General features: G+C 45.4%; 1 protein-coding gene across 1 annotated transcript in view; it reads left to right on the top strand.

Moving 5' to 3' along the window:
- DNAH7 (dynein axonemal heavy chain 7) overlaps positions 1-23625 on the top strand; it is a 263832-nt gene that overhangs the window by 106642 nt on the left and 133565 nt on the right. Inside the window, exons 31-38 of the mRNA XM_075284818.1 lie at positions 71-253; positions 493-669; positions 1077-1208; positions 1367-1588; positions 2192-2389; positions 13898-14053; positions 21075-21243; positions 22397-22523. Of these exons, the coding sequence (XP_075140919.1) occupies positions 71-253; positions 493-669; positions 1077-1208; positions 1367-1588; positions 2192-2389; positions 13898-14053; positions 21075-21243; positions 22397-22523 (1364 nt within the window). The remainder of the gene's footprint in view (positions 1-70; positions 254-492; positions 670-1076; positions 1209-1366; positions 1589-2191; positions 2390-13897; positions 14054-21074; positions 21244-22396; positions 22524-23625) is intronic.

The raw sequence follows: 23625 nt of genomic DNA on the forward strand, positions 1-23625 counted from the left end.
TGTTGCTGAGCAGAAAAAAAAGGTTTGCTAAAAAATATTTGTGTTCCTTTTTTTTTTTTTTTTTTTTTAGACGCCAGATAGAAAATGGCTCATCTTTGACGGACCAGTTGATGCTGTTTGGATTGAAAATATGAATACAGTGCTAGATGATAACAAAAAGTTGTGTTTGATGAGTGGAGAAATTATTCAGATGTCACCTCAAATGAGCCTTATATTTGAGCCTATGGATTTAGAAGTGGCATCTCCTGCAACCGTATGTAGCCACAGAATATTTTTTTTTTCTGGGAGTATTATATTAATTTTATCAATAAGAATGTGGTTACTAACAATTTCCAAAAAACAGTACCTCAATAGTTCCTCAGCAAATTGTGTTATCATAGCAGGTCACCACCGAACATAAATGTTTAGATATTTACTACACAGTTTTGTTCTATGTTGTGTAAGTCAATAGTTGTGAGATAATGTAATAATATTGAATTCTATTTTTAATAGGTATCCAGATGTGGTATGATTTACATGGAACCAACCATGCTCGGTTGGAGACCGGTTATGGTCTCCTGGCTCAACCTCTTACCATCTGGACTCAGCAAAATGCATAAAACCTTTATTGAAGGCTTGTTTGACAGGATGGTTCCTCCATGCCTTCAAATGATTCGAAAATGTGCCAAGGTAACAAGAAAACTCATGAAGCAAGATTCATCACTGAGCATATATGTACATGATGATATACAGATGTAGCAGAGTTAACCTGAAAACGTCTGTAACTGGTTAAACTGTCACAACACGATATCTTTATAACAGATAAGACAACTAAAACTAATGAAAAATCATTGCAATAATAATTTTCCAATGGCTTTTTAATGTTTTTTTTTTGCCTACAATGATAAGATATCATGCCTCAGCAGTTTAACCAAATGTAGAAGTTCGGGTGAACGCTGCTACTTCTGTACGTCATATACAGTATATAGACACCTAATGATTCTTAAGTAAATTTAGATAAAAAATGGCAAGCAACTAGAATTGTGTTTATTTCTCATTGTTTTATGGTTTCTTACATGATATTTATTAAATTGTAGGAATTGTCGCCAACATCTGATACAAATTTGGTCAGATCTCTTATGAACCTGATGGATTGTATGTTGGATGAATTTTCTGATGAATCTATAATTCACAGCATGAATGAGAGGGACATTTGCTCTTGGTTAGAGGTATGTAGATGAATTTAACAACACTGAGTATATATATAATATTGACCAGGGGTCTTATAGTTTATCAGTACGCATAATGATGAAATTTCAGTTGGCGTAAAGTAAAGCTGAATGTGACATGAAGTATTATTCTAATTTCTATTGATTTCTTCTTCAAGGGCATATTTGTGTTTTCTCTGGTTTGGTCAGTTGGAGGAAGTTGCAAGGAAGACGATCGCCTGAAGTTTGACAAACTCCTGAGGGAAATAATAGAAGGACCACTTAGTGAAGAAACAAGGACTCGATTTAAAATTTTACATCCAGTCGATCCACCTGAAAAACCTTTTACTGTTCCAATTCCTAAGGAAAATACTGTTTATGACTACCGATTTGTGAAAGAGGTATTTCTTCAATGCACTGCGCAACAATTTAGATGAAAAAAAAATTATTCTGGCCATTATGCGTTAGTAATGTGATGCAAATAGCCTCAGTAATTCATGTGGTGCATGCTTTTAAGGCTAGGTTCAGACTAGCACCCAGTTTCCGATGTTTCAAGAGCCTGACTGCTAGAACAGCAGTTACACATGGAGACCAGCGGTCCGCATTGACTATGATGTTGTCTGCCAAGTGTCCACTGTCTGCTGTCCACATGGTGGCTCAGTGGTTAGCACTGCAGCCTTGCAGCGCTGTGTTCAAATCCCACCAAAGGCAAAAAACCATCTGCAAGGGGTTTGTATGTTCTCCCCGTGTTTGCATGGATTTCCATCCCATTTTCCAAAAAGACATATTGATAGGGAAAAAATGTACATTGTGAGCTCTATGTGGGCTCACGATCTACATTTAAAAAAAAAAAAAAAAAAAAAAAAGAACTCTGTCTGGTGCTCTTTTATTATTCTACAAGTCTGAACTTTCCCCTACAAGTATTCTTTAGCCAATAATGTATGAATAGTGTGGAATGACTAATGACTAACAACAGTCTAATATGTTTATATATTGATGAATAGGGTGTTGGAAGATGGGAGCTATGGACAGAAGACTTGAGCTCGGTGCCACCTATACCACGCGATATGATGTTTAATGAAATAATTGTACCCACTTTGGACACAGTGAGGTACACAGAATTAATGAAGTTGCTGACAACACACCAGAAGCCTTCTGTCTTTGTGGGTCCAACTGGTACTGGAAAAAGTACTTACATTATTGTAAGTATTCAATCTATTACTATTGTATTTATTTATTTAGTTTTTGTTCTAAATGGAATTGACTTTGGAAATTAGCAATTTAGACAGTTGTGATCACCATATAAAAAATATTTTTCCATTGTGACCCTGTTTTGGCCCATTTACACCACATTTTTAAATATAGTTGGTAGTATATGTCGAAAACTAAAAAAATGCTATCCAGGCGCTCTTAGACATAGCATCAAGAAGCTGTGTTTCGTGTGGCTTGTCATAAATAGAGGATTGTTGTTTTTACAGACTTGCATTTATTTCAATTGGAATTTCAGGCAAAGTCCACCTAAGGGTAAGTTCAGATGGGGTTTTTTGGTCCAGATTTTGAGTCGGAGGCTGCCTCAGAATCCGCTCCAAAAAATGACTAGCCGCGACTGGATGCAGAAAAAATCTGCCTCCCATTGAAATGAATGGGAAACAAAGTTCAGGTGGAATTTGGGTCTGGAGCTAATTATGAGGCGGAATCTTTCTCAAAATTAGCTCCAAATTCCTCCATGTGAACATACTCTTTTATTTATTCATTTATATTCATCTACAGCTGCTTTCAGTTCCAAACATGCTTTCAAGTGGGTATATCACCAGAAATAATAAAGATAAAACAGTGGGCTTGGTGTCATAAGAGAGATGAGAATCATCAAATCATGATCTTATGTTTTGTAGTGTCTGAGATCGGGGTGAACCTAGCGTCTCTTCTGCCTAAGAGAAAGCCCCCCACCCAAAAAAGATACCCAACCCAACTTTTTTTTTGGCCCACAACATGACATATGACTCCCTTTTTATGGCCCTGCACATGGTATATGATTCCCTTTTTTTGGCCCTGCACATGGTATATGACTCCCTTTTTCTGGCCTTGCACACGGTATATGACTCCCTTCTTCTGGCCTTGGACACGGTTTATGACTCCCTTTTTCTGGCCCTGCACACGGTTTATGACTCCCTTTTTCTGGCCCTGCACACGGTATATGACTCCCTTCTTCTGGCCCTGCACACGGTTTATGACTCCCTTTTTCTGGCCCTGGACACGGTATATGACTCCCTTCTTCTGGTCCTGCACACGGTTTATGACTCCCTTCTTCTGGCCTTGGACACGGTATATGACTCCCTTCTTCTGGCCCTGCACACTATTATGACTCCCTTCTTCTGGCCCTGCACACGGTTTATGACTCCCTTTTTCTGGCCCTGGACACGGTATATGACTCCCTTCTTCTGGCCCTGCACACGGTTTATGACCCCTTTTTCTAGCCATCCTCCACTGTCGCCTCCTTGGCGTGCTGTACTTGATGCTGAAGGATGCAGGGACAATATATGTAGCATCTCGGCTTTCCTCAGTGTTTTGACGTAACTGTAGTGCTGCCTAGAGGGCGGACTGAACAGGAGTTGCAATAACACAACAAGTAATGGCCGATTAAAAAATGCTTTCCTCCCAGTTTATTCCATGAGGATCCACTTTGAGGCTTCTCATGAAATATGTGTCCCTGCCTGATATATAAGTTTTTGAAGTGACTTCGCCTTCTCCTCCAGCCTCAGATACTCTGTATTACACCCATACTCCCGGTACTGATAGTCAGAAGGAGAGAGTCTGTTAATAATACAGTAGGCGAAGTGATACATAGGGGAGAAAGGGGATTTCAGTGCAGTATTTTGTATTAGGCCCCATGGGCCAAAACGCCACCTGTGGGAAAAATCGCAGCATTGTACAGTGCAGGCAAAGTGGATGGGATTCATGCGAATCCCATCCCCACTTTGCGGAAAAGATCGCAGCGCGGACACGCTGCGATTTGCAAAGCCGTTGCGGCTTTGCAAATCGCAGCATGTCATTTATATCTACGGAAACGCCGGCGGCTTTCCAGTAGATATAATGGGAAGAGAAAGTCGGCAGAGGAAAACTCTGTGAACTTTCTCTTCAAAGCGCTGCGGAAAGAACCGCAATGCATTCACGCAGCGGTTCTTCCCACAGCGCTGTATCACTACGTTTACGGCCCGTGGGGCCTTAGCCTGACATAACTTTATTTTGGTGCCTTTTTCTGAAGAGATAAAACCAGAAATGAAAAAAACAAAAAATGACTGTCCTTAGGGGGTAAATTCCATGTTTTTTAACATCTTTCAAATGAGGTTAAACATAACTGAAGAAAGGGGAGCTGGGAATACAATGACAGCAGAACAAGGGATAAAATATACATTTGTTAGTGTGTATGGCGCTCACAGCATTGCTACACAGGAACCTGTAAGTTCTCTAATAATTCAGAATGAACCTTTTCATGTGTGAAACATGATTTGGTTGCAAGTCTAGCTTCCCTCATTGACCATTAAAATTGGTTAGGTTAATGAGCTGTATATACTGTAAACAACATTAATTGTGTAATGAACAGTAATGTGCAGACCTGAGTGTGTGAAATAGCGTTTGATATTACAGGGATTTTTCATTAATTGGTATAATGTAAAGCAACAATTTTATATCATGGTATTATTTCTACACATATCCATTTCCATTCCTCCTATTAACTTACTTTTAAGTTATTTTCTTACAATTGTGTATTTTTCTACTACCTATGTTTGGAACATGCATAAATAATGAGATGTCCCAGCTAGGCTACACTTTTGCTACACTTTTATATTTTTTATTTTATAGTTTAATGTGCAATGTAATAACAGGGATCAACCTAATTCCGTCCTGGAATTTAATGAACACTCAGTAAAAGAAACTCTATTGTCAAAGTCATTAGTATTCACTTTAAGGCACAGGCAACGTGAACTAAAAAGCACTGCAGAATAAAGCACAGCAAAATGCATTGCATTTTTTCTGAATTGTTTTTCATTGTGTTTTTGCTGCAGGTTTCTCTGCTTTTTACCTTCCCTTATTAAATATGTGGGAAAAATGCTTGTGATTCCATAGCTAAAATTAATATGCTGTGTTTCAACTTTCCCACAGGTCTTTTTATCAGCAATGTGTGGATGAGATTAACCATCCCTTTCTTGAAATCAATGGGAGCTGTTCAGGTCTTTTTTCCGGGAGCGATTTGTTCTGGCTCCCGGAAAAAAGAACGGACATGCTCATTCTTCAGGCCAATTCGCGAGGCCTGAAGACACTCCTGACTAAGCCCTAATCCGGAGCGGAGTGTGCGACCCAGTCGCGGCTACCCGTTTTTTGGTCTGGAAACTGAGGCGGCCTCTGCCTCAGTTTCCGGACCAAAAAACTCCATGTGCCTAAACCCTAGGTCTATAAGGACCCATGGGTTGTTTAGTGTCCGAAATTGACCTGACAGGTCTCCTTTAAGGCTTAGGCGGTAATCGCCTCAAAACCCTGACCAAAAAGACGGTTCCCATTGAAATCAATGGGAGCCACTCAGGTCTTTTTTCCAGGAGCCGTTTGTTCCGGCTCCCTGAAAAAGAAGCAAGATGCTCATTCTTCAAGCAGATTGGCTTCACAATTCATCCTGAAGACACTCCGTCCCGACTAGGCCCATTCATTAGGCCTAGTCCGGAGCGGAGTGCATGACTGGATACAGTGCATCGGCATTCAGTTGCGGCTACCCGTTTTTTTGGTCCGGAACCTGAGGCTGCCTCCGCCTCAGGTTCCGGACCAAAAAACCCTGTGTGAACTTAGCTTTAGGATTATGTGAACTTTCCGGATTAACAGATAATCTGAAGGTGTAATAATACTCAGGTGTTGTGTGAACTTACCCTAAAGGTTCACATACTTTTGCCACTCTTGTGAGTGGCACTCCAGTATGTCATATTGGAACATTTTCTTCTATAACAAAGTCTGATGTTTTTGACGAATTTCTTTGATTTGGTTCTCTTTATGTACTTGTGTGAAAGTCTGATGTAGTTTTAGGTCGAATTTATGCTGAAACATTTTGAGGCTAAGGTCCCACGTTAGAGAGCCACAGCCCAAAAGTGCTGCAGGAAAAATCGTGGCGGAAACGCTTCACAGTTTTTCCCACTGCTGTTTTCACAGAGAGTCTGCAGAGTTTTGCGGACTTCCTGTTTCAGTTATACCTATACGGAATGACAGGTTGTGATTTACAAAAACACAATGGCTTTTGAAAATGCAGCATATTCGATCAGTGGCGTAACTAGGAATGGCGGGGCCCCATGGCGAACTTTTGACATGGCCCCCCCCCCCAACCGACACCGACGTCGAAGACCTCGACCGACCCCCTCCTCTGCACTCTATTATGTCATTTAGTAAGCCCTGCACACAGTATTATGTCCCATAGTGGCCCCTGCACACAGTATTATATCCATTAGTGTCCCCTGCACACAGTATTATGTCCCATAGTGGCCCCTGCACACAGTTTTATATCCATTAGTGTCCCCTGCACACAGTATTATGTCCCTTACTGGCCCCTGCACACAGTATTATCCCCCATAGTGGCCCCTGCAAACAGTATTATGTCCATTAGTGTCCCCTGCACACAGTATTATGTCCCTTATTGGCCCCTGCACACAGTATTATCCCCCATAGTGGCCTCTGCACACAGTATTATGTCCCTTACTGGCCCCTGGACACAGTATTATCCCCCATAGTGGCCCCTGCACACAGTATTATGTCCCTTACTGGCCCCTGCACACAGTATCATCCCCAACAGTGTCCCCTGCACACAGTATTATACCCCATAGTGGACACCCATAAACAATTATTATAATAATCGGAGACCCGGGGGAATAAAAACATAAAAAATTACTGTTTCTTACCTGTCCCCGGCTCCTACGCTGTCTTCTCCGCCGGCGTCCTTCTGAAATGACGTCGAACGTCACATGACCCGGGACGCAGGCCGGGTTCATGTGACGTCAGAGACGTCAGAAACGAGGCCTGGCAGGATCGTGGAGAGGTAAGTAATATGAGCGAGTACTGTTCGGATCAGCCGATCCGAACAGCACGCTCGCATAGAAATGAATGGACGTAGCTGACACGTGGGGGGTTAAGCGGCCGGCCGACATCAAAGCGGAAGTACCAGGTGCATCCATTCATTTCTATGGAGCATGCTGTTCGGATCAGCTGATCCAAACAGTACTCGCTCATCTCTAGTAAGTAACACTGTTTGTTACATTCCCTTACCTCTCCCGATCTGCCGATTATTATACTACTGCAAAGACCCCCGAGTATAATGATAGCATTTGTGGGGCCCGCGGTGTCACTTGCCGATCCCGGACCAGCCAGGATCGGCAAGTGAATAGGGGCCGCAACGGCCTATTAAAAAAACAAAAAACCAAAACACAGCGGTAGCAGTTGTAACCGGGCCCCCTAATGGCCCGGGCGCTGTGGCAGCCGCCTCCACTGCCTCTATGGTAGTTATGCCCCTGTATTCGATGCAGTGTGTCAATGGGATTAGCCACAATCCCATACATTTTGCAGGTACTGTACTGCAATTCGCTGTGGCAAAATTTCGGCATTCATGCTAAGTGGGGCCCCAGCCTCAAGGTTTAACACCCCTTTCAGTAAGCCCCAACCACCCACTAAGATTGTTGCTAAGATTAATGGGTAGCATTCTAACAGATGGGAAGGGTGTATTATCTGAAAGTAAGCATAAAAGATTCCCGTATACATTATTGGTTTCAGAGTATAAAATATCACTGCAAATAAATACAAACTAATCCATTTATGCAGAAATGTAGTTCTATACTAAATTCTAAACATGGAATGGGTTAATTTCTTGTTTTGCATCACCACTGCCTATAAAGATGAATGAATTATTCTCTCAGCCATATGTTGAATCCCATTATCTTTTTATTTCTTTTCTTTACCACGGCTTCATATGGTTTATTATTTCTGACCATATAGGAAAAAATGACTATCCCCTAGATCCATCAATGGGAATTTCACTCATTCATCTTTCAAGCAGCATCAAGCAATGAAATGTTTATTTGAGCAATAATGCCCTAATGATCTCACTCACAATCATCTAAGTAGTCCCCAGTGCCTCATGTCATTGTACATGCTTATCTTTTTCTGTTTTAATTAGAGTAGTTCTAAAAATTCAATCAATCATATTGTTACTGTTAGACATATAACATCCCCTGTGTGGGTTTTTATGTTTCCATCTTAAATAAGTTTATCGCTACCGGGAATTTTGTTTACCAGGCCAGTAGTTATACTGACATCATTGGATGCGATATCTTACAGTAGCACACATAATTTCTGTTACAGTACTATAAAAGACTGAATAATGATATTGTGTTTAGAAAGTGTAAATTTACATATTTTACAGACATTCTCATTCTATACACTTCTATTCGCATTATGGTCTGAAACTTGGGTAATAGAATATTGTTGTAATGTAAACTGAGATTAACCCAAGTATTACATTATACACAGCTCAAAAAAATAAAGGGACACTAAAATAACACATCCTAGATCTGAATGAATGAAATATACTCATTGAATACTTTGTTCTGTACAAAGTTGAATATGATGACAACAAAATCACACAAAAATCATCAATGGAAATCTAATTTATTAACCAATGGAGGCCTGGATTTAGAGTCACCCCCAAAATTAAAGTGGAAAAACACACTACAGGCTGATCCAATTTTCATGTAATGTCCTTAAAACATCTTAAAATGAGTGTGTGCCCTCCACGTGCCTGTATGACCTCCCTACAATGCCTAGGCATGCTCTTGATGTGGTTCCTGATGGTCTCCTGAGGGATCTCCTCTCAGACCTGGACTAAAGCATCTGCCTGACTCCTGGACAGTCTGTGGTGCAACGTGATATTGGTGGATGGAGCGAGACATGATGTCCCATGAATCGGATTCAGGTTTGGGAAACTGGCAGGCCAGTCCATAGCATTAATACAGTCATCTTGCAGGAACTGCTGACACACTCCAGCCACTCCATTTTCCTGTATTAGGAGGAACACATAGCCAACCACACCAGCATATGGTCTCACAAGGGGTCTGAGGATCTCATCTCGGTACCTAATGGCAGTCAGACTACCTCTGGTAAGCACATGGAGGGCTGTGCAGCCCTCCAAAGAAATGCCACCCCACACCATTACTGACCCACTGCTAAACCAGTCAAGCTGAAGGATGTTGCAGGCAGCAGATCGCTCTCCCCGGCATCTCCAGACTCTGTCATGTCTGTCATATGTGCTCAGTGTGAACCTGCTTTCATCTGTGAAGAGCACAGGGCACCAGTGGTGCGAACCCGTCCTGGCATCCACCATGCTATAACAGCAGATGCTGGGTCTGTAAAGATGATGGCGGTTGCCCTGCTGTAGAGTAGTCGCTATAGCTACTGGGTCTCCACTATAATGTATGGCAGAGACCTGGAACTATTGGCGCATTACTATTTGTAAACCCTGATGATGCAGGTTCAAGACCTTTAGGGGGCTAATAAAGTAGTAAAACAAAAAATTAAATTAAAAAAAAAAGTAAAAAAAATATATTAAAAAAATAACAAAAAGTTCCTAATCACTCCTTTCCCTAGATTACATATAAAAGTAGAAAGTTACTGCGAAACACATATACATTAGGTAACCCTATGTTCGAAAGTCCCCGGTCTACAAACTTATAAAAATATTTTTCGCATAGGGTGAACGTCATAGCGGGAAAAAGAATCAAAAGTGCCAAACTGCAATTTTTTTCGCTGTTTCGTCTCTGATTTGAATAAAAAGTGGTCAAAGCAATAGACATTCCCCAAAATGGTATAACTAAAAAGTGCATCTAGCCCCATAAAAAAAGATGTCCTATGCATCACGGTACAAGTGCAAGGCAACCTGTCAATGTGGCTTTGCAGCTGTTGCAAAACTACAACTCCCGTGTATTAAATATTTTACCACATTTTTTGTTTCAAAATTTTTTTCCCTATTTTCCTCCTCGAAAACCTAGGTGAATCTTATAGTCTGAAAACTACAGTACTTTATAGAGAAATCCATGAAAAGAGATTTAAAGACTGCATTAAAATGTAAATCTGGCGAAAATTTCATATCTTAAAATTCATTAGGCTTTTTTGTAGTAGAACACACATTGTATTTCTGTATTGTTTTTTCTTAATTGGAGGGTTATAGGAAGAATAGCCCCAAAACAGCACCAGACTCAAAACTACAATGAAACGTCTTGGAGACAATCAATTGTTTGTATGAAAAACTGGAATCCCAAAAATGTGCTTTGGGTAAGGAAGTGGTCTTCTGGAAGAAGCAGTCTTTTGGAGAAGTTTCACTGTATATGGAAAAAAACACAATGAATGCAACAAAAATGTGGTCAAAACACTATATGTGAATGACACCTTATACTATACCTGACCTATTCTCTATTGCAATATTCACATAATCATTAGAGATGAGCGAGTAGTACTCGATCGAGTAGGTATTCGATCGAGTACTACGGTATTCGAAATACTCGTACTCGATCAAGTACTACTAGCTGTTCGAATGTAAAAGTTTGATGCAGAACCAGCATTGATTGGCCGAATGCTATACAGTCGGCCAATCAATGCTGGTTCTTCTCCTACCTTTAGAAGTCTTCTCCGTGCAGCTTCCCCGCGGCGTCCTCCGGCTCTTCATTCATTCTGCCAGGCATCGGGCCCGGGCAGAGCCGACTGCACATGTCCGCTTGTAGTGCGGGCATGCGCAGTTGGCTCTGCCTAGGCCCGATGCTTGGCAGAGTGAATGAAGAGCTGGAAGAAGCCGCGGGGACGCTGAAAGGAGAAGACTTCTCGGAGGATCCAGCCCAACCCTCACTCGTGGACTTGGTAAGTATAATTTGATCGAGCGTTGCCTACCCCTGAAACGAGCATTTTCCCCCCATAGGCTATAATAGGGTTTGATATTCGATTCGAGTAGTCGAATATTGAGAGGCTACTAGAAACGAATATTGAACCTCGAGCATTTTACTGTTCGCTCATCTCTAATAATCATGTATTTGGAGGGAATGTTATGAATTGTTATATGAAAGTTATTTCCTTAGTAGAATTTTTGCACTGTACGAAAATGTGACCTTAATATTTTTAGATTACTTGAATCAAACAATCCATGTGAAGAGTTCTGTTATTTTATCAAAATGTACAATGCCCAGAAAAGCCATGAAGTTTTGTAGTGTTTTTATTAGAGATGAGCGAACAGTGTTCTATCGAACACATGTTCGATCGGATATCAGGGTGTTCGCCATGTTCGAATCGAATCGAACACCGCGTGGTAAAGTGCGCCAAAATTCGATTCCCCTCCCACCTTCCCTGGCGCCTTTTTTGCACCAATAACAGCGCAGGGGAGGTGGGACAGGAACTACGACACTGGGGGCATTGAAAAAAATTGGAAAAAGTCATTGGCTGCCGAAATCAGGTGACCTCCATTTTAGACGAATAGTGGATTTCAAATCCAGGTCATATGAGAATGTGAACTTTGTGACTATGAGACAGGGATAGCTGTACAGGCAGGGATAGCTAGGGATAACCTTTATTTAGGGGGGAATGTTATTAAAAATAACTTTTTGGGGCTCTATCGGGTGTGTAATTGTGATTTTTGTGAGATAAACTTTTTCCCATAGGGATGCATTGGCCAGCGCTGATTGGCCGAATTCCGTACTCTGGCCAATCAGTGCTGGCCAATGCATTCTATTAGCTTGATGAAGCAGAGTGTGCACAAGGGTTCAAGCGCACCCTCGGCTCTGATGTAGCAGAGCTGAGGCTGCACAAGGGTTCAAGCGCACCCTCGGCTCTGATGTAGGAGAGCCGAGGGTGCACTTGAACCCTTGTGCACCCTCGGCTCTGCTACATCAGAGCCGAGGGTGCGCTTGAACCCTTGTGCACACTCTGCTTCATCAAGCTAATAGAATACATTGGCCAGCGCTGATTGGCCAATGCATTCTATTAGCCCAATGAAGTAGAGCTGAATGTGTGTGCTAAGCACACACATTCAGCTCTACTTCATCGGGCTAATAGAATGCATTGGCCAGCGCTGATTGGCCAGAGTACGGAATTCGGCCAATCAGCGCTGGCTCTGCTGGAGGAGGCGGAGTCTAAGATCGCTCCACACCAGTCTCCATTCAGGTCCGACCTTAGACTCCGCCTCCTCCAGCAGAGCCAGCGCTGATTGGCCGAATTCCGTACTCTGGCCAATCAGCACTGGCTAATGCATTGTATTGGCGTGATGAAGCAGTGCTGAATGTGTGTGCTTAGCACACACATTCAGCTCTACTTCATCGGGCTAATAGAATGCATTGGCCAGCGCTGATTGGCCAGAGTACGGAATTCGGCCAATCAGCGCTGGCTCTGCTGGAGGAGGCGGAGTCTAAGATCGCTCCACACCAGTCTCCATTCAGGTCCGACCTTAGACTCCGCCTCCTCCAGCAGAGCCAGCGCTGATTGGCCGAATTCCGTACTCTGGCCAATCAGCACTGGCTAATGCATTGTATTGGCGTGATGAAGCAGTGCTGAATGTGTGTGCTTAACACACACATTCAGCTCTACTTCATCGGGCTAATAGAATGCATTGGCCAATCAGCGCTGGCCAATGCATTCTATTAGCGTGAACTGAGTTTGCACAGGGGTTCTAGTGCACCCTCGGCTCTGCTACATCAGATTGCTACATCTGATGTAGCAGTGCCGAGTGTGCATCAGATGTGTAGTTGAGCAAAACTGATTCAGCACTGCTAAGTCTCTGCATTCGCATAGGAATGCATTGGCCAGCCTTCGGCCAATCAGCGCTGGCTCTGCCGGAGGAGGCGGAGTCTAAGGTCGGACCTGAATGGAGACTGGTGTGGAGCGATCTTAGACTCCGCCTCCTCCAGCAGAGCCAGCGCTGATTGGTCGAGTTCCGTACTCTGGCCAATCAGCACTGGCCAATGCATTTCTATGGGGAAAAGTTAGCTTGCGAAAATCGCAAACTGACAGGGATTTCCATGAAATAAAGTGACTTTTATGCCCCCAGACATGCTTCCCCTGCTGTCCCAGTGTCATTCCAGGGTGTTGGTATCATTTCCTGGGGTGTCATAGTGGACTTGGTGACCCTCCAGACACGAATTTGGGTTTCCCCCTTAACGAGTTTATGTTCCCCATAGACTATAATGGGGTTCGAAACCCATTCGAACACTCGAACAGTGAGCGGCTGTTCGAATCGAATTTCGAACCTCGAACATTTTAGTGTTCGCTCATCTCTAGTTTTTATCCTTAGGTAAACAACTGGACTTCACAATTGCAGATAATATATAGTCGTATCATTCTCTGTGGACCCATATCCACAGCTCTAGTGTTTGCTGTTGTCTGTCCGTGCTGTGGAACAGAGCTACAAAATATGAAGCAAGTCCTATACCTGTCTATTTTTGTGTCCCTGTCCATTCATTCAAGTGTATGGGTCAGTGAAAATCATGGACAATACTTGGATACCAATCTGTGTGCCATCCATTTTGTTTTCACTGACTCGCACACTGCACACGGTCATGTGCCTAGGGCCTAAAAGTGTATTTGTCTGGATTTTGCCAGGTTTGAAATGGAAAAACCCCAAACAAACAATTCTTATTGTTATAAATATTCATTTCTAGGATTTCCTGTTGAATAATTTGGATAAGGAGACATACAAACCATTGCTGATCAATTTCTCAGCTCAGACGACAGCAGCTCAGACGCAGAACATTATTATGTCCAAACTTGACAAAAGAAGAAAGGGAGTCTTTGGTCCTCCGCTAGGAAAGAAAACGGTAACAATTACAATATTTAGGTTAAATATTTCTATAGGTATTGGTGGGAATTCGTCACAAATATTTTCTGGTGCAAGAGTGGCGCACAGTCAAAAAATTTGCCAAAATTGTGCCACTTTCACCTTTTGCTGACCTGCTTGTGACTTTTTTAAAAAAAGTGGGCAGAGCAGGGTGCAGAACAGGACAGGCAGGGGCGGAGGTGTGAGTTATACCTGAAATCTGCACCAATGCCTGTTTGGCATGTATTTCATGTGGTCAATGTTCCATTCTTTTTTTTTTTTTTAATAAATTCTTTATTTATGAAAACAAGGTCACAGAGGAGAGAAAATAAAAGATATATGAATCAAAAACAATCACATAACAAAACACGGGGGACCCAACTATAACGAGGGTCGCCTGACAAATTCAAAGGCCGAACCTCACCACAACCAACAATACGGGGGAGGAGCGGCCGACACTGTGTCAATACGTAAAATGAAAGAAGACGAAGGGGGAACAGAATGAAACGGGAGAAAACCATCTGAGGGGGGGGGGACAAGAGGTAAGCTAGGGGGGGGGGGGGAAAGAAAAACGGGGGGGGAAGCCAACAGGGAGGAGAAAGGAATAGGGAAAAAGGAGGAAAAGGGGGGAGGGGGGGGGGAGTCCCGGGACACATCTACTCCAAGACCTCACCCACAGCCCACTATGGACCTGTATTGGTCAGAGCCCTGGAAGAGGATCCAAGGGTACCAGGCCCCAAGGAAGACATCATAGGCATCTCGTAAGGACGCCGTGAGATCCTCCATAGCTTGGAGGTCCTCCACCTTGCGAACCCAGTGGCAAAGAGACGGGGGATTAGGGGATTTCCACAAGGCCGGGACACAGGCCCTAGCTGCGTTAATCAGGTGTCGAACTGCAGACTTCCGGTAGGCCTTGCGGGAGACCCCAGACAGATGAAGGAGGAAGCAGGCCGGGGAATTAGGCAGATCAATCTGAAAAATCTGGGACGTTAAACGATGGACACCATCCCAGAACTCTCTCAGAACTGGGCAGCTCCAGAAAACATGGAGAAGTGTCCCCTCCTCCGAACCACACCACCAGCAAAGAGGAGAGGCAGACGGGAAAAATTTATGTAGAAGGGAAGGGACATGGTACCACCTGGTAAGGATCTTGTAGCCCGCCTCTTGATATTTACAGGCCAATGAGCTCTTGTGAGCAAGCTCCAAAATTCTAGAGCAGTCCGCGTCCGAAAAGGAAAGGTTAAGATCAGCCTCCCATTTGGAGAGGAAAGAGGGTCTGTGGTCCGGAGGAGGGGAGACCAAAAGGGCATAAAACTCTGACAGGGAGTGGCGTTGAAGACCAGTGCCAACACAGGCTTTCTCGAAGCTCGTAAGAGGTCTATCAAAGGAGGTCGGGTCAGCGTAGGAGGAGAGAAAATGGGTGAGTTGCAGCCCTCCCGAGGGCCCCAAAGCAGGGAGAGCCATGTCTAATTGAATGTCACTAAGGGGGCGCCACTGACCATTGGCTCGGAAATGGAAGACCCTCTGCACACCAGCCCTCAACCACGAGCGGAAAGGGCCTGGAGAAAGCCCCGGAGGGAAGGATGGAGAGCCCAAAACAGGAAGAAGGAGGGAAGGGGAGGGAGAAAGGCCGTCCTTGCGAAAGAGCAGTCGACATACCCGGAGGGTAGGCCCGATCGTGGGGTGAGAGGAGAGGGCAGGGGTGGGGACCGGGTCCAGCCAGGGGAGTAGGTGCAACGGGACATGTGAAAAGGAACCCTCCAAGGAGATCCACTGCTTGAAGGGAGAGTGACGGCACCAATCCAGAACCCGGTGCAAAAGGGCAGCCTCATAGTAGCGGCGAGGATCAGGAAGACCCAGGCCGCCCCGTTTTTTCGGGAGGGTCAGGGTGGCACGTGCCAGCCTGGCGCGCTTGCCCTGCCAAACAAATCGGATCAGATCCGAGTACAGCGACTTGAAGAAACTAGGAGGAATATGGATGGGCAAGGTTTGTAGCAAATACAGAAATCTGGGCATGACATTCATTTTATAAATGGCACAACGGCCGAACCATGTATAAGTGCCTCTGGACCACTTTTTCAGATCAAGGCGGACTGTCCTAAGTAGCGGTAGGTAATTAAGGGAGAAGAGTTCGTCAAGAGAACTAGGGATCCAAACGCCGAGATATTTTATGGCAGTTTGAGACCAACGGAAGGGGAAAGCAAGGGCAAGAGCTGCCCTAAGGCCCGGGGGGAGCGAGACGTCAAGCGCCTCCGACTTTTGATAATTAATTTTAAAGTTAGCCAAACGGGAAAACACCTCCAACTCCGACATCAGGACCGGGAGCGAAGTCGACGGGTCGTGCAGAAAAAACAAGAGATCGTCCGTGTAAGCCGCTATTTTCACGTGTCTGCCCCCCATCTCAACACCTAATAGGGCCGAATTAGCTCTGAGTGTCCGGAGAAGGGGCTCCAAAGTGAGGACAAAAATCAAGGGGGAGAGCGGGCAACCCTGGCGAGTGCCATTTCTGATCGGAAATGGGGAGGACAAGAACCCATTGACTCTCGTGGATGCGGAGGGGTCAGTATACAGTGAGGAAATCCAGGACTTCATAGAGGGGCCAAGGCCAATATGGTCCAAAACCGCAAAGAGGAAGGGCCAACCTACCCGGTCAAACGCCTTCTCCGCATCAGTGGAGAGAAGACATAGCGGGCGATTGCGGGAGCGGGCAAAATGAACAACATTAAGGACCTTAACAGTATTGTCCCTGGCTTCTCTAGAGGGGATAAAACCGACCTGGTCAGAATCCACCAGGTCAAGCAGGAGGGGGGCTAAGCGTGTAGCCAGGACCTTGGAGAAAACCTTTAGATCAACATTAAGGAGAGAAATGGGTCTGTAACTGGAGCACAGGGCGGGGTCCTTACCCTCCTTGTGTATGACCGTGATGTGGGCCCTGGTCATATCTGGGGGCAACGGCGCACCGTCAGAAACCGCATTAATGGCACCCGTCAGGGGACCCAAGAGCAAAGGCGCAAACTTTTTATAGTAAGAGGCGGGAAGGCCATCTGGGCCGGGGGCCTTACTAGGCTGCATAGAACCAAGGGCCTGCGCAACCTCCTCACCGGTAATAGGGGCTTCCAGGGACGCCAGAGCTTCCTCCGAAAGACGAGGTAAACCCGATTCGCAGATGTACCGATCAATCAACGGAAGGACCGGGGGACTCGAAGGAACCGCAGAGTGGGGAGATAAGTTATAGAGGCGCCGGTAAAAGTTAGCAAATTCCTCCGCGATGCGATTCGGATCCGTGAGACGCGTACCCGAGGGCCCGGCGACGAGGGGGACAAAGTTACGAGAGCGTTGTTCCCGGAGGGAACGGGCTAAAGTTCTACTACATTTGTTACCGTACTCATAAAAATGTCGGCGCCCCCTAGCTAAGAGGCGACGGGTTCTAACGTCAAGTCTCTCACGCAATTTCCTGCGAGCCAGAAGAAGAGCCGTGCGAACATCAGGCGCGTGCGAGCGTTTGTGTGACTGCTCCAGAGAGACCACGTCGGCTATCAGTGCAGCAAGTTCCCTAGACCTCTCCTTTTTCAAGCGAGAGCCATGTTGGATTAGCACCCCCCTGATAACGCACTTATGAGCCTCCCAAAGCATAACAGGGGAGGTGTCAGGCGTGTTATTCTCCTTGAAATAAAGTTCAAGTGCGGAAGTGACCGCCAGGGAAGTCGGTACGTCCTGGAGAAGCGACTCATTAAGGCGCCACTGCCAGGATCTAGGCTGCTTCGAGGGGGATGACAGATCAACATGGACCATCGCGTGATCAGAGAAAGTTATAGGGTCAATCGTGGAACCCCGCAGTAATGGGACATCCGAATGACGGACGAAAAAATAGTCCAATCTTGAGTAGACATCTCGGGGGTGCGAGTAAAACGAGTAGTCCCTACCATCCGGGTGGATCGTGCGCCAAGCATCAATCAGTTGGTGGGAATGAAGAAGTTTACGGACCCGGCATAAAGCACGAGTAGACATGTGCGAAATACCTCGAGAGACATCCAAGGAGGGGTCTAAAGCCAGATTGAAATCCCCTCCCAGCAAAAGGGTCCCTTCAGCAAAATCGGATAATTTATCTAAGATGCGCTCCAGAGAACCAATCTGATCCGAATTGGGAAGGTAAAGATTGGCGAAGGTAAATAAGGTGCCCGCCAGTTCCCCCTTAACAAACAGAAACCTACCCGAGTTGTCCGAAAGAGCTGCTCGATACTTCCAGGCCACCGAACGCCCAATTAAAATGCTAACTCCCCTAGACTTGGATTCAGAAAAACAGCTATGATATACGTCAGGGTATCTTAGAGAGGAAAGAGAGGGGACAGAGCCCTCCCTAAAGTGTGTCTCCTGCACGAAAGCCACAGCCGTTCTCTTACTCCAGAGCAATCGCAAGACGGAGGACCTCTTTTCAGGAGTATTAAGCCCATTCACATTAATGGAGGAAAAGGTCAAAGAATCCATGGCAGGGGGCCCGGGACCACCCCCAGGGGGAGGGGAGAGGAGGAAAGGCGAGGGGGGAAACAGATGAGGGAGGGGGAGGGAGGGGATCAGGGAGGAGGAGTGGAAGGAAAGGGCGGGAGGAGGGGGAAAAGGGAGGGGGAGCGAAGAGAGACGAGGGGGGAAGAAGTAGACAAACAAACAAAAACAAGAGGACAAAAAGCAAACACCTGCTAGAACCGAGCTTAGCTAGCCCAAGCTCGGGAAAACACCAATCAGTGGGAGAAAACCCACTAGAGCAGGTCTCAGGGGCACGCCGCAGAATGCGCCCAGAGAGCCGCTAGAACTAACTAAGTGGGGGAGAGGTAGTTCAGAACCCAGAGCTACCCATTCCCACACCGGCAACACAGCAACAATGAAAAAAGAAAAAGGGGTCGCAATTGAAAGCCAGCTGAGGGGGCCAGCCACAATTATAGAGAGGCAAACAGCCCACACCCCGGCCAACCCGGGCGCCCCGCGGAAGAGGCAAACAAAAGGAGCACTCCTAAGCAGGCCACCGTACGGCGAAGCCTCAAAATGTAGAGACAACGACGCAGTGAGGGCATACACGGAGCAACCCTGGCAGGCCAGGGGGCAGAAAGGAGGGCGGGCAACGCCGCAAACACACAGGGGGGAGGGGGGGACAAGAATCCACCCCATGCACCCCCAGGGCACAAAACTTAGCATGAGGAACAAATCGCGGGGGAGACAAAGATACAATAACGATAAAATACAAAAGAGCATAAAACAACGAAAGTCAAGTGGCCTCGGAGGGCCCAGCACAGCCTAGACCATCGGCCCAGACGAAACGTTCTCCAGGGGGGCCCCCAAGAGGTCCATCCCACGGCGTCCCTGTCGAGGCAGTGGGGGTGAGGAAGGGCCAACAGCAGATAGAGGGGACGGGAGTGGGAACTCCAGCCAGTCCGGCAAAGTTAAGTCAGAGATGTCAAGAAAATGGGCGAGATCCTCCACCTGGTCAGGGGAATGTAAAGCGAAGTTGGCGCCATTTTGGCGGATCAGGAGATGAAAGGGGTGACCCCAGCGATAAGTAGCTCCAGAGTCCAGGATTTTGCAGAGAGTAGGCTTCAGAAGGCGCCGCATCGCCAAAGTGCGGCGGGAAACATCAGGGAGAAGGGTAATAGAGCCATCTAGGAACGGAACCGGTCCATGGCGCCAGGCCGCCTGAAGAATGTCCTCTTTCTCTTTGTAAAAATGCACCCGGCATAGGACATCCCTAGGATCGGAGGAGGAGGTTCTTTTGGGTCCGAGCACACGGTGGATCCTATCGATATTGATCTCTGTATCCATCGGTCTGGACAGAACGGTGTTGAAAACCGAAACTGCAATAGAGCGGAGCTCTTTGGTGGCAACAGCATCAGGGATGCCCCTCAGTTTAATGTTGTTCCGGTGACCCCGATTCTCCTGATCGTCTACTTGTAGGATGAGATGGCGATTAAACGTGCGTTGAGTAGATAAAGAGTCCTCCACTGCAAGGAGTCGTTGATCGATAGAATCCGTGCGTTGCTGTTGAGACGTAACAGAAGACGAAAGGGAGTGAAGGTCCGCCTTGAACCCCGTCAGAATCTTGTCTTGTTTCTCCTCCACTCTGCGCACCATAGCCTCTATGTCTTGTTTAGTGGGCATAGCACGGAGCAATTCCAGGATATCCGATAACTTAGGGCGTTTAGGTCTCCCCTGAGACAGGGAGGCATGTGAGGAAGAACCAGAGGAATCAGAGTCCACGGGGGCCCGAAGGGCCGCCGGAGTAGAAGAAAAATCCAAATCACAATCCGGGGGTCGCTGAGGCCTTTGGGGGTCATCCCAGGTGGATAGGGAGGAATGCAGAGTTAGGGAGACTGACCCAGGGGGGGTCCCAGGGGGGAGAACCGCAGGCAGAGTGGAGGAGGCCTGGGGGGTCAGAACCTGGGACACCGGAGCCAGGGGATCATCAGGGCCAGGGACCAGAGCCGTGGAGGGGGCCAGGAGAGGAGGCAGTCCAACAGTGTCCGGAGGGAGAGGGGAGCCATGTTCCTGGGGCATTCCACCACACTGGGGCACAGGGGCAGCAGGGAGCGACCAGGGACAGCCAGGGCCAGGCACAGTGGAGAGTGAGTGGGGGAGGGGGGCCGCCATGCGGTCAGAGGAGACAGTCCCAGATGCAAGGCATACCTTGTCAGTAGCAGCCCCAGGAGTCCCCACGCCAGGGGAGAGCAGAGCAGAGGCAGGAGAGGAGCCGGACAGGTCCGTAGCTGGAGCCGACCCAGATGGACGGAGCGAGGAGGGAGCCGGAGCTTCAGGCTGCAGGCAGGGGGCGCGCGCCGGCGCCATTTTCGGCCCACCCGTCGGACCATCGCGTGTCTGGAAGCAGGAGAACGTTGGGACCGGAGAGAAGAGGTGAATTGCCGACGGGGTCCGGGAGCTCAGAGAGACCGCGTCTTCACCCAATGTTCCATTCTTGATACTGATAATACATGTTTGTTGTATAGATATTAATTATTGACATGGTCTTATTTTTTTTCTAGGTGGTTTTTGTAGATGATGTGAACATGCCTGCCAGAGAGGTTTATGGTGCTCAACCGCCTGTAGAGTTACTTCGGCAGTGGTTGGATCATTGGAACTGGTATGATCTGAAAGACTGCTCCATGATCAAGCTAATTGATATCCAAATCATATGTGCTATGGGACCAGCAGGTAATTTTCTAAAAGACCCAGTACAGAATTCATTATTTTTGCATATACTTAGTACTGGTTTGTGTTGCTACAGCACAGATCACGTACCCCAAACTTCGTAGCAGAAGAAATGTTCAGATTGTACTATGTAACATATGTTAACCCTTTCACTGCCAAGGGTCTGAAGTTGTGGGTAGCTGCATGTAAAGTGTTAACTCACTAGCTATATTGCTCATGTAGTGATAGTGAAGTGCAGCACAAGCAGTTTGACGCAGGATGGTTCATTGTTATATTACATATTGTGAAATGTTGGTATTCTGTCATGTGTTGTATTATATGCTTATGTCACTTTAAATGGTGCAGGCCATTGTATGGTCAGTGTTCTAGTGGTTTCTGGAAGCTGTAGTGTACACTCACACCTTAGAGGAGGATTGCACCACAGGAAAAGCTGTATTTTGCTCCCCTGTGAGGAGTTCCATTCATCTCAGACATTGCTTAGGTTACCCAGGGTGGGAATGACTTCTCATGTAAGGATTTGGTTTTGTGGTTTAATTGAGTTGGCCAGGTTGGAGGTCAGTTTGAGAATGGGTCTGATTGTATGTGAAGAACTCAACTTGGAATGGGACATGTTTAGAAAGTTGTTGGACATTTATGGAGTGGAGAAACTGCACAGCTAAAAGCTAAAAAGAGTCCCAGAACTTTTGCACCTTATAGGAACTGACTAGAACTTGTTGTCTGATAGCTGGCAGTGCATCTCCCTTGATAGCGGAAGTGTGCTGTTCACCACCACGGCCTGTAAACTAGTTACAGGACAGGCCAGGTGCACTGGCATGTTGGCTGTGGAGGAATGCAGTACTGGTCTCAGTGGAGTAGCCATAAAGCCATTATGGTGCTGGTAGCCTTCTGTCACTGCTAATTGCAGATATATTATTCGACTAATAAAATAAAAAAAAAGTAGAAAATATGAATACATGTTATATTACATAAATAAATCTGGAATGCCTTGGCAAGTCCAATATCAGTCACATTCTCTTATTTTCCAAGGTCGCTTAGTTTGGTTACAGATACTGATATTTTCTTATCTCATGTTTACCAGGGTAACTGGTTCAGTGCTTTAGTTACAGATATTATATTTTCTTATTTTAAATTATTATTGTATTTTCTTGTTTTGTAGGTGGTGGGAGAAATGTCATAACCCCACGATTTCTCAGACATTTCAACACTATAACCATTAATGAATTTGACGACAACTCTATGTATACAATATTCTCCAGGATACTAGAATGGCATCTCTCAGTAAGGTAATATATGGTCTTCTATTATCACATTACAGAAGTGAAAGCTATAGTTGCACTTCTCATTTTGATTTCAAATTTCATGAATTTGTATTAAAAACCAAACTTTCCTTCTTATGTCTTTCCTTTATACTTTATTTTTTTTTATAAAATATAGTTAAAATTATTCTTGTCTCTTGCTAAAATAAAATGCTGTTAAACTACTTCACACTGGTCTTCCTGAGCATGACAATGTCATACCCTCAGTTACTCATACTCTTTGCCATAATCTACAATTAGATATAGTATTATAGATAACTTTAGATCGCCTACATTGGTGTTGTACCTATTCTTGTATCTTGGTCTACTGTGAATATTCCTTCTAAGCCTTTGAAGCTAGTGAGCATAACATTTAGGGACAAATGGCAACCAGGCAATTTAAAACATAGCAAATACAATTCCTGTATAATACCCCTTCTCACTTTGTACAACACTATTACCATTCTGGTTATCATGCCTGTGCCATGACTTCTGAGTCTTGATTTACACTTACAACTTACACTCCGAGTCTGGAAGTTGAACAACTCAGATGTTCAATAGCAATCAGACATCTGAGTGGCTAGTGGGCAAAATCACCCCCCATCTACCTAATGGATCTGACTGCAATGATTTTGCAGGGTCCCAGAGGTTTCTATGGAAACTAGGATCCCAGTGTCATGTCCTCCTGTGGGACAGGAAAACCCCCAAAAAGTTAAAAGGAGAGTTAAAAAACCCCAAGTAAACAAATATGTTAGGTATCCCCATGTGTGTATAAGTCTGCATTATCCAAAAATACTGTTATTTATCCTGTACTGCAATGCTCAAATGAATGAATTTTGGTGACCTTGCCTCCCCCAAACATAGAAATAAAAAGTGATCAAAAAGTCATACATACCAAAAATTGGTACCAATAAAAGCTACAACTTGCCCTACAAATAGAGAGCCCTGGCATATCTCCATCAACAAAACAGTTATAGATGTCAGAACAGTGACCCCAGGAAAATTGTTAATTTTCAATAAAGGACATTTTATTTAATAAAAGCAGTAAAACATAGTAAACCAATATAAATATGGAAATTGTAATAACCTA

Source organism: Leptodactylus fuscus, chromosome 8 (assembly GCF_031893055.1).
Source record: "Leptodactylus fuscus isolate aLepFus1 chromosome 8, aLepFus1.hap2, whole genome shotgun sequence".
NCBI classification, from domain to species: domain Eukaryota; kingdom Metazoa; phylum Chordata; class Amphibia; order Anura; family Leptodactylidae; genus Leptodactylus; species Leptodactylus fuscus.